A 14,266-nucleotide genomic window follows, 5' to 3' on the forward strand; every position below is an offset into this window, starting at 1 on the left:
CTTTTAAAGGTTTGTCGTGATATAAATAGAGTCAAGATATGTATGGAGACTGGCACTAGAGTTGTGTTGCTAAACATGGAAAATTTATATGAAAGTCTTTATGATACATTAAACCAGGTATATTTGTGTTGTTTTTGTTTCTGTTTTTGTTTTTTTAAGACTTAAATTTTTAACACACATTTTTAAACAGTTATTTTTATCTTCTAGTGAAACTGTTGTAGGTGTGTGTTGTTAAAGGAGTAGACATTTAATTGAATAATAATTCATCAGTAAACCATAAAATGCATATATTTAAATGTACCAAATTTGTATGAAATTTACTTTTTTGTTTTTACATTATCTTATTTAAACTTCTTTTTAAGTTATAACTTCTATTCAAGCTTATACTTCTTTTTTTTTTAAGATATAGCATCAAAAGCGTTTTCTAACAATTTTCATAATTTAAATTTTTCGAAATTTTTATTTAAACTCTAATTGGTCAAATTTATTTAATTTTTTACCAATTAATTTTTTATTTCATTGGTAATAATGGATTACCCAAAATAGCTATCCTGAATGCTATTGTTGGTAGTACTGTCACCTAAAGCAGTATCGAGAATGAAAAATAGTTATTTTATGTTTAGTATTATGTATCACTTGGAGGAAAAAACTATGTAGATTTAGGCATTGGAACTCACAGAGTTAAATGCAGAGTTCATGAAGATTTTAGGTGAGATTCTTGATGTTTTTTTTCTTCATGTTTTTTGTAAATTGCATAAATATTGTGTTATATAAAAATTCTTTTGCTATACTCTGTTGTGTTTCTATATATTTTCATGGAATTTTTCAAGCCTGTTACATTTTTTTAATATAATGTAGGTTTTTAAGATATATATTATAGGTTGTTTTTTTTATATTCTTAGTGAACTAATTTACTGTAAATTTAGACTTATAGTGATTGCAGATAAAGAAAATGTGTACAACACCTTTCCTATACCTTTGATAAATAGACTTGAGAAACATTTTTTAACTCTATTGAATGGAATGGAAAAATCTCAGATAAAACTTGCTGAAAAGCTTAAAAAATGGGCTTCAGATTTTTCTAGCATAAACTCGCTCACGTAAAAATTAACTTTGTTTATGTCAAATTTTTTTAATTTTTTTTTCAATTATTTAAAGTTGAATTATTATTCATATAGTTTATATTAACCTATTTAAATCTTTAAAAGCTTTTTTATTTTTATACTCTTTATATCTTTGTCAGTTGCATATATTGAAGATAAGTTATTTTATGAACTATTTTTAATAAAATTATTAAGTTTATAGTTTCCTATTTTTTGCACTATATGTGGTAGTTGTGTAATGGTAGAGTGCTTTCTTTGTAAACAAAGTACAGAGCTCAAACCCCTGAAAGTCAAATGTCCTTGGAAGAACCATACTCAACTTGTTTTTTTGTGCTGCTGCTTTGTTTGTCTGTTTGGTTTTATGTTGTTCATGTTTTGGTGTTACAGAGTGTTATATAAAAGTAAATTTAGAACAAACTTTTGTTTACTAAATTTCTAAATTTACTCTTTAAATTTGCTTTTATAATTTCAAAGGCTTGGTTTAACAATAAAAAAACTCAAAATAAATATTAAAGACATTTTAGCAAAATGCCTTTAATACCAGTTTAGTTACCAGGCAAAAGCAATAAAAATAACTACAAAAATGGCTTGTTATTAGCCAATCAATATAGCCAAAATTGAAATAAACTATGCTGGAAGATTAAGATCCAGTGCAAAATGTTTGTAGACAACATAAAATTTATGAAACTTATAAAGAAGTTTTTTCAAGCAAAGACAATTTTGTGATTTATTTGTAGTAAACGTTAGTTTTATTAGAACCTCTTTGCAATATTTTTCAAAAAGAAAAATTTTGTATAACTGAAGTTCTAAGAAATAATAAATCAAAGTTTTAAGAAATTTTTATCTAAGTAAATGTTTTAGCAACGTTTTATACATATATATATATATATATATATATATATATATATATATATATATATATATATATATATATATATATATATATATATATATATATATATATATATATATATATATATATATATGTATGTATATATTTATATATATTTATATTTATATATATATATATATGTATATATATAAATATATATATATATATGTATATATAAATATATATATATTTATATTTATATATAAATATATATATATGTATATATATATATATATTTATATATATACATATATATATATATATATATATATATATATATATATATATATACATATATGTATATATATACATATATATATGTATATATATATATATATATATATATATATATATATATATATATATATATATATATATATATATATATATATATATAGGTAGATAGATAGATAGCAAAGTATAGTATAGTATATCAACAACAGTTTATACATCTGTACAAAGATTATTTTTTAGACATGAGTTCAAACCATCGGATTCATTTATTGGATACAGTGAAGATAGTTGCGCTTCTATTGTAATTAAACTTTATCAAAAGTATGTTGGGAATAGTGAGGTTGACCATGATAAAGTTAATGAGGTTGACCATGATAAGGTTAAATTTAAAGGATTTACTTTTACTTAAATTAAATTTAGAAACATTTAAAGTTATGTCCCTTTTACTAAAAATTTTAATTTTATTGCAAAAGTATGATTCATTCTTTAGATTTTCGAAGAAAGTTGTCATGTTTTATTAAAATTAGCTACTCCTGATTCTTTATTGCGTGTTGTGAAAACAAGTTTGAAAGATCATTTTGAATATTATTGGAATATTTACTTTAATGAGCAGTTTCATCATTCTCTGGCAGCTTATCTTATCAATGAACTTGAAAACATAGATAGCAAATTTATGCAGGTGTTTTTTATTTTTTACAAGTCTTATTGCTTTTAAACTACAGGTTTTATATTTCATTTAAACTAAGTTAACATAATAAATCCTAAAATTGTCTAAAAAATTGTAATAATTTATTTTTCATTATTTTTAAATATTATTTTAATAAATAAAAAATTTTTTTATAAATTTTTTTATTTTTTGTATTTATTGTTTTAAATAAATAGTTTATATAAACAAATAAATTTGATATTTATTTATTATATATTTAACATATATTTATTTATTATATATTGATATTTTATTTTTGTTAATTATTTTATCTTCTAATAACTTTTACAGGTTACAACATTTTCACGACTTTTATCTCCAACTGACAAAGAGAATTTAAACATCGAATTAAATGATTTCAAAATCAAGATGATTTCTCTTATGCAGTTTCAAACAGAAAAATCATTCAGAGATTGTCTAAGGTAAATTATGTACTTTGATTGCGATTATTGAAATAAAAATATAAAAATAATTACAATTTTTGTTAGTTGCTAAATGATTGGATAACAAAATTTTTTTTAATTGCATGGTTTTCTGTAGTGTTTTACACAATTGGATTTTGTTTATAATAATCTTTTAAAATTCATAAATATTTTAGTGTACATAATAAAAAACCTTATGAATTTAAATATAGATAGTTTTATTTACTTTAACGTTATAGTTTTATAAACTTGCACTATTCACTTGTTTTTGTTTTCCACCATTAATGGGTTTTTGTTTCTTTTTTAATTTAATTATAAATTTTTTTTTTTCTTTAATTACAATATAAGTTAAGATTTTTTAAAAAAATAACTTAAAAAAAACTTTTTTTATCATAAGATAGTTGTTGTTTTTTTTTTACAACAATGACAAAAGTTTTTTATTATAATAGGTAAATAACTGCTTACGCTTTGCTCTAATGCTTTGGTATTTAACTACCATCTAAGTATTAATGTGATATTTTACTTAAAACTATACTATTTTAATTAAATACTGAGTGTGCTTGATTTCGAAAACATTAAATAAATTTCAAGACAAACCAAAATCTGCTAAACAAATTTTTTTAATTTTTTGGCAAATTTGTTTAATTAAAACAAAAAGCATTAGACATGTTCCGAAGTTTTTTTTCAGCCAATCAGAATCACTTTTTTGATATTTTTATTTTAGTACTTATACATACATTAGTTCAGTAATAGATAATAAATGGTAAAATTTTGTCCCATATTTATTGTAGAATGAATTTGTTTTGATCACATGAATATCTAAATTGTACTAGCAACCTGTAAGTTGTGTTTGATTATATTTTTAGAGTTGTGTGCAATGCTGAATGTAATAAAAAACAGCTTCTTATTATTCAAGCAAATAATGCTCAGGAGAGGAGCAAATTAATTGCATGTGCACAATACATTTGTAAAGAGTCACAAAAACAGTTTAGATTAAAGAACATATCTGTTTTATTTATCCTGCAGTTAAACTATAAAGCTAAACGCCTAGACTTATTGAGCTCATTGTCATTCTGGGAGTGCTGCCATATTGATGAGTTACGTAGCTCAAACTTGCCTTATGTTGTAAAATATTATGGAAAATCTTTGAAAGAAATAATTAACCTTGATGATATAAAACCAAAAATGATTCAACTAATATTAGGATGTGTACAAATGATCATTCGGCGACTAAGTGAAATGAAGCAAATGACTATTGAAGAAATATCACAACGAATTGATATTATAACAAATCTTTTAACAAGTAAACCTGATGGTAATTAGATTTTACTTTCAATTATTAAATATTATCAATCAATTATATCAATAATTAGAATTTACTTTCAAAAATAAATTTACAAAATAAATTTTAGGATTATAAAAAATGAAATTTAACTTCATTTTTTTATAAATATTTAGAGCAAACTATATTAAATAATAGTTTATCTTGCTGTCTTTATGTAAATATCTTAAATAGTAAATACATAACATATTGATCTTATCTGCACGTCTAATTCTTAGACGGATGGTTGCAATAGTGATAACATACCAATAAGGTTACGAGTAAACACATCATTCTTTGCCAAGATTTAATTTAAAAGATTATAATAAATATAAAAATGATATTTATAAATAAATATTATAATAAATATATTATATGTTATAAGATTGTTATAAGTTATTATAAGAATATTACAAGAACATAATTACTATAAATATATGCTGCAGATATTTTTCAAGTGTTTTTTTTTTAGCCATCCTATTCTTTATGTGTGTGTGTGTGTGTGTGTGTGTGTGTGTGTGTGTGTGTGTGTGTGTGTGTATATATATATATATATATATAGAGAGAGAGAGAGAGAGAGAGAGAGAGAGAGAGAGAGAGAGAGAGAGAAAGAGAGAGATAAATATAAATAGATAGATAGATAGATTGCTATAGATACTATTGCTAGAAACCATTGTAAAAAGGTTTTGTCTAATGCTAAATCCCATTATCTTAGGTCATGAAATCTCATTTTATCTCAAAAATTAGGCCAGAGATTTTTTAAAAATCTTTAACATTGTCTATAATAAGGGCAAATCTGTTATTCCACCTCTCTTGCATGGTTTAGATTTTGTTGCCTCACCATAAGACAAAGCTGAACTGTTTGCTAAGAACTTTTCATCAATCTCAGCGCTTGATTCCACTAATCATATCCTACTAGTATAGCTGAAAAACAGGTTGATCCATTGCTTGACATTTGTATCACTCCAGCTTCTGTTTGTAAAGTAATTTCCTGCTTAGACTCTTCTACAGCTTGGACAACATACCTGTTATAGTCTTGCAGAAGTGTTCTCCGGAGCTGCTGTCTATACTTTCAAAACTATTTAACAAGTGCTTATCAGAGTCTTGTTTTCCAGTCTGCTGGAAAGCAGCATTTGTTTTTTAGCTTTTAATTAACAAACCCTTATTCTTTCCTCTTGAATCTAATAACTTTCTAATCATCAAAATGGATTTTGGTCTTCTCGTTCTACTGCTGATTTGTTAACAGTAATAAGCGATGGGTTTTATCATGCATTAGATAGATGTGTGCATCATGTAATATCTTTAAGATTGTTAAATCCTTCCTTGCCAATCATAGTATAAAAGTTGTTCTCGATGGACAGCACTTTTCTTCATATCCTGCAACTTAATGGGTTCTTCATCCTTTGCCCTATACTCTTTTTAATTTACATTAATGATCTCCCAGAAATTCTCACATCAAAGGTGGAATTATTCACTGTTGATACTATCATTTATTTTTGTCTTGATAAGAAGCTAATACTCTCTGACTGCTAGCAGGGGACATTTGAGCCTGACAAGGATCTCACTTCTGCTACAGTATGTATCTCTCAGTGGCTGGTAAACTTTAACTCAGATAAAACTCAATCATATATCATATCCATAGCAAACCATATATCAAATCCATTGCAAAATTATTATCTGCTAAGGTTGCATCTCTTTATTGTGCTCGCCACTATCTTACTCAGTATTCTATTCTTTATCTCTATAAATCTCAAATCCATTTTTGTATGTAATACTGTTGCCATATCTGGAGTGGATCTTCCAATGATGCCCTTTCATTTTTAGATTAGGTGCATAAATGTATTGCAAAAATATTTGGGACTGCTCTTGCAGCCAACTTTCAGCCTTCACTCTCTCTTTTCTATAATTACTATAATGTGGGTAATAATGGGCGCTGCTCTAAAGAGCTAGCCTCTCTAATGCCATCTACCATGAATCATTTTTTATTTGATTTTTTCTTAATAATTTAATTCCTTTTTTGTAGGAATTAGTGTTGTTTAATGTTTTCTTATTTAATTATTTAATGATGTGTTATTTAAGTATTTAAATTTATTTTATAAATTTACTTTCAAAAGTAAACTTACAAAATAAATTTTAGGATTATAAAAAATAAAATTTTACTTAATTTTTTTATAAATGTTTTGTAGCAAACTATACTAATTAATAGTTTATCTTGCTGTCTTTGCATAAATATCTTAAATAGTAAATTTAAACACAGTTTAAATCTATTTCATAAAATAGTCAAGTGGTCATCTGTCATGAAGTATCACAATTAACAGTTATCTTATTTGAAATGTTTCATGTGTTTTTTCAGATATTCGATACATGTTTATAACAACTGTATTTCAGCTGTTAGAAACTGGCTTAGCTGCAGAAGAAAGCAAATGGCATCCTGATTATGTTACAAATTGGATTCAAAATGAAGCAATAGAACAAAAGTATCAACCATCATATGGAACATTTTATCCATTGTTTCTAGTATTGACAGATTTCGTAATCTTGAAATTCTCCACAATGAACCAGAATATACAAAGCTCTGGCTGGAATTATTTTCTAAGTTCACTGTTATCTCTAACAATGCACCCAATAAGTTATTAGATCCATATTTTAGTTGCAAGTTTCCATTTTCAGATAGAATTTTTAAAGAAATTGATGATGCATTACAAAATTGTTTACAACCAGGTTTGAAATTTTATTGATTGTGCATATTTTGAAATTTTGGAAATTTTCAAAAATATATTTTTGTTTCAAAAAAAGATTATTAAAAAGGTTATTTTCTAATTATTGGGTAAAATTTCATGTCTTATTTAGACAGTTTTATGGATAAGTTTATGGTAAAATTATGTGAAGCAGATTACAAAAATTTTAGAAAGCCTCTTTTGAAAAACACTTTTCTCGGTATATATATATAACATAAGAATCCAAAAGAAATAAGTGCAAATTTCTTTTCTGGATGATTTTTAATTTTAGATAAGTTTTTGTACTGTAAAAGGTGTTTTGTCGTAAAAAAACTTAGGTTCTTTTGCTTCCCACAGATTTAGTTTAAAGTTTTCTTGAATAAACTCCTGTGGGTTTATTAATAAATATCAATAATGTTACAAAAGCTTTACATTTTTGTAAATTCAGTGGATTTATTCAAATAAATGTTAAAATAAAGCAATGAAACTTAGCTAAACTTTTAATTTGTTGATCTAGAATACGTTTTTTTTAATGAATATTTTTATGAAAATAAATATCTAAAATCATTAAAAAAAACAGGTTTAGAACGATTTCAACAGATTTTAAATTAATAATTGATAATTAGCTTGATAATTGTTCTAAATAAATCAACTTATTTAAATGAATTGTAAATAAGAATTAGCCTATTCAAAAAATTATTTAAAATACAAAATACTTTGTTTTCACTTTTAATTTTTGTCAGTTTTTTATTTGATTTAGCCTTGATCTGGCCATGAGAGATTTTTTAATGATCTTTGATTTATTGACATTTAAGCATAAAGTTTGTAATTATTATTTTCTTTTTTTCTTTTTTTCTCTACTTATAAGTCAAGAAGTCTACTGTTTACAGCCATTTCAGCAACAGTATTAAAGTTTAACATGGTTTTAGTGGTCTAAATACTGTTGGAGTGCACATTATTGCTTTAAAATTTTACCATCAAAATGTAAAACTAACACCTTACTAGCCATCAATATTATAAGTACCAGTGATATTTTCATTAATGTGAATTAGAAGTAAAAAAAAGAAAATTAGAAGTAAAAATAATTGATTTCGTTAATGTGAATAAAAACTAAAATTAGGAATTATCTGAAGAACAAAAACTGAAATAGAATTGAATATAAGCATCAAAAAACGAAAATAGGAATAGAATTAGGAATTATTTAAGTTATATAAAATTTATATAAAATTAATATAAAATTTATATAAAATTATATAAAATATAAAATTTATATTTTTAAAAACTATTTTTAGTTCTTTGTTGCTCTTTTTACAGTTTTTTAATATGCTTTTTAATTCTTATACTGGTCATTTAAAGATATTGAGTTTATTTAAAAGTAATTATGTCTAAACATTTTAAAAATATTTTCAATTACAAAGTTTTTACCTTAAAGAAAATATCACACAAATAACTGATTGTCCATGGAAAATCAGTTTTATGTAATATTTTCTTATTAATATAAAAAAACATTACATTAGCGAATATCTACTCAAAACTTTATTAAAAGATTAGAAATAATCAAAAGTTATAAAACAAATTCAATTCCAATAACTTTTTTTAATTTTTTTTTCCTAAACTTTTTTCTCTGAGCGCAAATTTGTATAAAAACATTCAATAATCAATTACTCTGTTGGAAACTTTCTTAAGTTCAGAAACATCAGCAGATATTCTTAAGAATCTTTTTTGAATTTTTTCTATTAACATGGAATTTGTTGTTTCCTTTCTTAACCTAAAAAAAATTGAAAAGAAATTAACTAACTGTTCAGTAATTTTGTTTGTTGTAAAACTACAAAAATTTGCACTGATTTTGATACTTGTTTTTACCCAATTTTGCTGAATTCAAATCTGACATTATATTTTTATAGGAAGCTACATATTTTTTTAAATGATTTTAAAAAATGTTAGTTAAAAAATTTTCCTAAAATATTTCTGAAAACCATTGTAAAAATGCAATTTTTAATGATATTTCTATACACCAAGCATGGTAGAAAATGAACTTTTTATTTTAATTATATATGGTAATCATTACAAAAAATTTGGTTCATTATTTAGTTTTGCAGTCGTAACTGTATAGTTGGTGTATCTGGCTGTTTTTAACAATAATTATTTTAGTGTTTTTATTGTGAAGTTGTTTTTACGATTACTTTTTATAGTGCAGGATAATTCCTCAGATTTATTTTAAATTTTAACTGTGGTACCTATTCATAAAACATAACAAACTTATAAATTTTTAGTTCCCAAATCTAGACATATAAAAAGTTATGAATGATTTAAGGTTTAGTGGAAGTATATGGCTAAAAATAGGTACCTTGCAATTCAAAATGTAGAGAAAAAAACGTAGTTTAAGTTTTTGATGGTATTTTTTCGATTTTAAAATGGTTAAATTTTAGTAGTAATAAGTTTTTGTACTACTAAAATTTAGTCGTACAAAGTATATTTTTAGATTGATATATATTTTTAATGTTGATGTTTATATATACATGTAAAGTTTTTAAATAGGACAACTTGAAGATTTTATTATTATTTTTTATTTAGTTTTTTAACAAATTGACTGTTCACTCAGTCAGAGAACTAAATAACTGTTTGACTCTAGACAGACAAAGCTCTAAATTATTTCTCCCATTATATCTATATAAGTTTAATTCTTTAACTAGATAATAAATGTTAGTGTAGATAGCACTATGTCAAATAATAGAATCAATAGTAAAGGTAACAATGCAAGTTGGAATATATATACTTTTTTATTCTTCATGTTGTTGTTTTAATTTTTATCAATGGTCTTTTCAAAATCAAATTTTGCACACTGTAGCATTTAAGTCTCAAATTAACCTTTTTGGGCAGATATCCACAATGGTTATTTTCCATCTGGTTGTATAAATTTCACTAGCCAATTTTTAAATTATCATTCTTATTTTCTGAATCATTAGTATCTATTGTTTGTTTTGAATGTTTGTAAACAATTCTAAGGTTGATTAAAGCAGTATAGCAGAAGCTAAGTGAAAGTACAATACTTTTAGGTCATTTTTATTTCCTTAACATTTTTGTAAATTGTTATTTTAAAAATGTGAACTAAAAAGAGTATATATGTTCTTTTATAAGTTTGAAAATTTTTAATGTAAATATAATAACTAAAACAATTGTTAAAGTAAAAAATAAAAAAATTTAATTTAATAATTGTAAAAAAACTTGTGGAAAAAACAATAAAGCAATAAAAAAAACTTGTGTGAAAAGAACAATACGCTAAATAGTTATGAAAAGAGATATTTTCAAACCCTGAAATTAAATTTGTATTATTTTATAGTGTTTTAAACAATTTTTAGTTTTTTTTTCTATATAATTTTGTTTGCCAGGCATCTCTTGGTAATATTTAAAAAAATGACAATAAATGTTTAGTGTTTAAAAAAAAATTCAAATTCAAACATGCAATACTTTTATAATGAGTTCATAGTTGTCTTACAATGATTTATAGTTGTTTTATAAAATTAGTACTCCTTTATTTGTTTTCTTTTTTTTTTATTTTTTCACGCCAAAATACAGTGTTATAAATTGAATAATTGATATTTAGAATAATTAGCTAATAATTAAAAATTATTATATTTTTATTTTTCGGTTTTAAATTAAGATGCAACACATGAAACACACGAATATAAACATATATATGACACAATTGGATCATTACCGATGGCAAGTCTGATTATGGAATTGACAACTATGGAAGTAGATAGTTATTTATTTGACATACTGCGAATAAAATATCCTGATCATTTGCAAAGTCCTGAGCAAGGCCTACACTCTTACAAAGTTATTTTTTTATATTTCTTTATAATTTTAAGAACATTATTGGCTTAATGTTTATAAAATGCCTTTTTTTTATTATTTATTAACTTTAAAAAATATTTAGTTCTTGGCATATGGTTTGATTTCATTTACGAATTCTGTAATTATTTCAAGAAATAAATACTTTAATGCTTGTGGTATAAAACTCAATGATATAATTAACAACACTAACTGTGATATAGTCTCTATACACATTGCTTTGAACACTAAAATATTTGAAGAAAGACTCAAAAGTATTTCTTTGATGCTTATCCTTCAACCAAAATTGAAAGAAGCCAGATTAGGTCAAGAATCAGAAATTGTAAGATTTTTTCTTTTTTACAATAACAATTTTACAAGAGTTCTACAATAGTTCTATAATAAGTTAATTGGAAACTTTTTCCTGTTTATTGTTTTGTTGTTAAACGTAGAAATGGTAGAGCTTTTGCTTCGGAAAGAGAGTAGAGCCAGATTCAATCCCCATCATGTTCCTGATTATACCACAGCAAACGTGTTTCTTTGCACAGCAGTTATTTTGTTTAAATTTATTTTACCTCCCCTACTCAATTTTTTCTATTTGCAACTCTCTTTCATCCCTAAACTCTAAAGTGCAATTTTTTTTTAAATAAAGCTGCTGTGCGGAGGTTGATCGCGGCACTTCTAGTGGTGTAGGGTGGGTTTCAAACTTGAACTTTTTGATTGTTTTTAAGTGTTCTAATAATTGCACTTGCACTTAATTTATCAATAGTTTAATAATTTAATTCATTTAATTTTAGTTTCTGTTTTGGAGTTATTGGTTTAAGAGAGAAGTTTAGTAATTAAAATAAATGGGAAAAGTCTCCTTCATGGAGACCCCGTTTGATTCCTCTGTAGAGACCTCTCTTGACTCCTCTGTAAAGACCCCTAATTGTTCTTGAGGAGTTAAACCCATTTAAAAAAAATAGTTTTTCAAAACATTACTTTCTTCTTTTTTTTTAGTTTTCATTTTTAATTTTTAATTTGTTTAGTAGATGGTTAGTAACAATTTATATTTGTGTTTTAAAATGTTACGGGTTGGAAATTGTTTAGTAGTTAGATAAACGTTATTACTAATTTGATTTTAGTTAGTTTATAATTGTGAAATAGTTTAATTAATAATTTAAAATTTAATAATTAAATTAATTTAAAAATTAATGCTTTTTTAAAATATTTGTTTATGTGATAATGTGCATTATATATATAATTGAAAAAAAATAAAAAATTGGTATAAAAATATAAATAATATTATGAAATATATTAAAATAGCTATATATGAGAGTAATTTATTAGTTAACCTAGAGTAATTTATTAGTTAACCTAGAGTAATTTATTAGTTAACCTAGAGTAATTTATTAGTTAACCTAGAGTAATTTATTAGTTAACCTAGAGTAATTTATTAGTTAACCTAGAGTAATTTATTAGTTAACCTAGAGTAATTTATTAGTTAACCTAGAGTAATTTATTAGTTAACCTAGAGTAATTTATTAGTTAACCTAGAGTAATTTATTAGTTAACCTAGAGTAATTTATTAGTTAACCTAGAGTAATTTATTAGTTAACCTAGAGTAATTTATTAGTTAACCTAGAGTAATTTATTAGTTAACCTAGAGTAATTTATTAGTTAACCTAGAGTAATTTATTAGTTAACCTAGAGTAATTTATTAGTTAACCTAGAGTAATTTATTAGTTAACCTAGAGTAATTTATTAGTTAACCTAGAGTAATTTATTAGTTAACCTAGAGTAATTTATTAGTTAACCTAGAGTAATTTATTAGTTAACCTAGAGTAATTTATTAGTTAACCTAGAGTAATTTATTAGTTAACCTAGAGTAATTTATTAGTTAACCTAGAGTAATTTATTAGTTAACCTAGAGTAATTTATTAGTTAACCTAGAGTAATTTATTAGTTAACCTAGAGTAATTTATTAGTTAACCTAGAGTAATTTATTAGTTAACCTAGAGTAATTTATTAGTTAACTTAGAGTAATTTATTAGTTAACCTAGAGTAATTTATTAGTTAACTTAGAGTAATTTATTAGTTAACCTAGAGTAATTTATTAGTTAACTTAGAGTTAAGATAACTAGAGATATATGAAGTAGAGTAATATAGTTATTGTTAGTTGTTAGTTGTTTGTTGTTAGTGAGGTTTGTAAAAATTTTTAATAAGAATTTATTTTCATGGCGACACTTTGATATAATTTTTGTTCTTTTATTTAGCAGTTACTCAGGTTTTGGATATGATATAATAGCAAATTTAGTTAAATTTAGTAATTGAGTTAATTTTATTCAATTTCCAAAGCAAAATAAAGAACGTTTGGTATTATTTAGATATGCAACTCTGGGAGCTCTGAAAAACTGTTCTTCCTTTTTTTCTAAAGAACATTCTTTAAAATATGGTTGTTGTCATTTATGCAGCAAGTAATTTCAATAGTGTCATTTATTTAAATTGCCTTATAACATATATATATATATATATATATATATATATATATATATATATATATATATATATATATATATATATATATATATATATATATATATAATTTGGAAGTTGTTGTTTAAAAGCAACATCAGTACTATTGGTAGTGAAGTTAATTTTTTAAGTTATGAAACAATGAATTATAATTAAAATTCCATTCATTCAAAGTTTATACAAATATAATCAGTTGCTCTGTTAGAGATTTTCATCAAAATTTATGAAAGTTATGGAATCAAAAACAGTTTTTTTGTAAATATTAAGAGCACATTTTAGATATTATCTCTTTATCGTGTAAATAACATAACTTTATCAAGTATTTTATAAAATTCTTAATAAAGTTATAAAATGTTATATGTTATAAAATGTTGCGTTATAAAATGTTATATGCTGCATGAAAATTGCTAGAGTTCTTTTGTTAATATCTGTAAATTTACGTTATAAAAAAAGTGAAATATTTGACCATCAATAAATTCAAGATTCCAGTTCCGATTCCAGAGTAAAATAAATCTAATTATGC

At 23.7% G+C, this 14,266-nt stretch overlaps 1 protein-coding gene across 4 annotated transcripts in view; it reads left to right on the plus strand.

Moving 5' to 3' along the window:
- Positions 1-7,063: 7,063 nt before the first annotated feature.
- Positions 7,064-14,266, plus strand: part of LOC136092465 (E3 ubiquitin-protein ligase rnf213-alpha-like) — a 52,043-nt gene continuing 44,840 nt past the window's right edge. Inside the window, exons 1-3 of one of the 4 annotated variants that reach the window (XM_065820730.1) lie at positions 7,064-7,399; positions 11,057-11,235; positions 11,336-11,572. In XM_065820730.1, the coding sequence (XP_065676802.1) occupies positions 11,116-11,235; positions 11,336-11,572 (357 nt within the window). In that variant the 5' untranslated portion in view covers positions 7,064-7,399; positions 11,057-11,115. Of the gene's footprint in view, positions 7,400-11,056; positions 11,236-11,335; positions 11,573-14,266 lie in introns of those variants that run through there. The other 3 variants (XM_065820731.1, XM_065820734.1, XM_065820733.1) reach the window with 3 other exon arrangements.

The sequence above is a fragment of the Hydra vulgaris genome, chromosome 15 (assembly GCF_038396675.1).
Source record: "Hydra vulgaris chromosome 15, alternate assembly HydraT2T_AEP".
Taxonomy (NCBI): Eukaryota; Metazoa; Cnidaria; class Hydrozoa; order Anthoathecata; family Hydridae; genus Hydra; species Hydra vulgaris.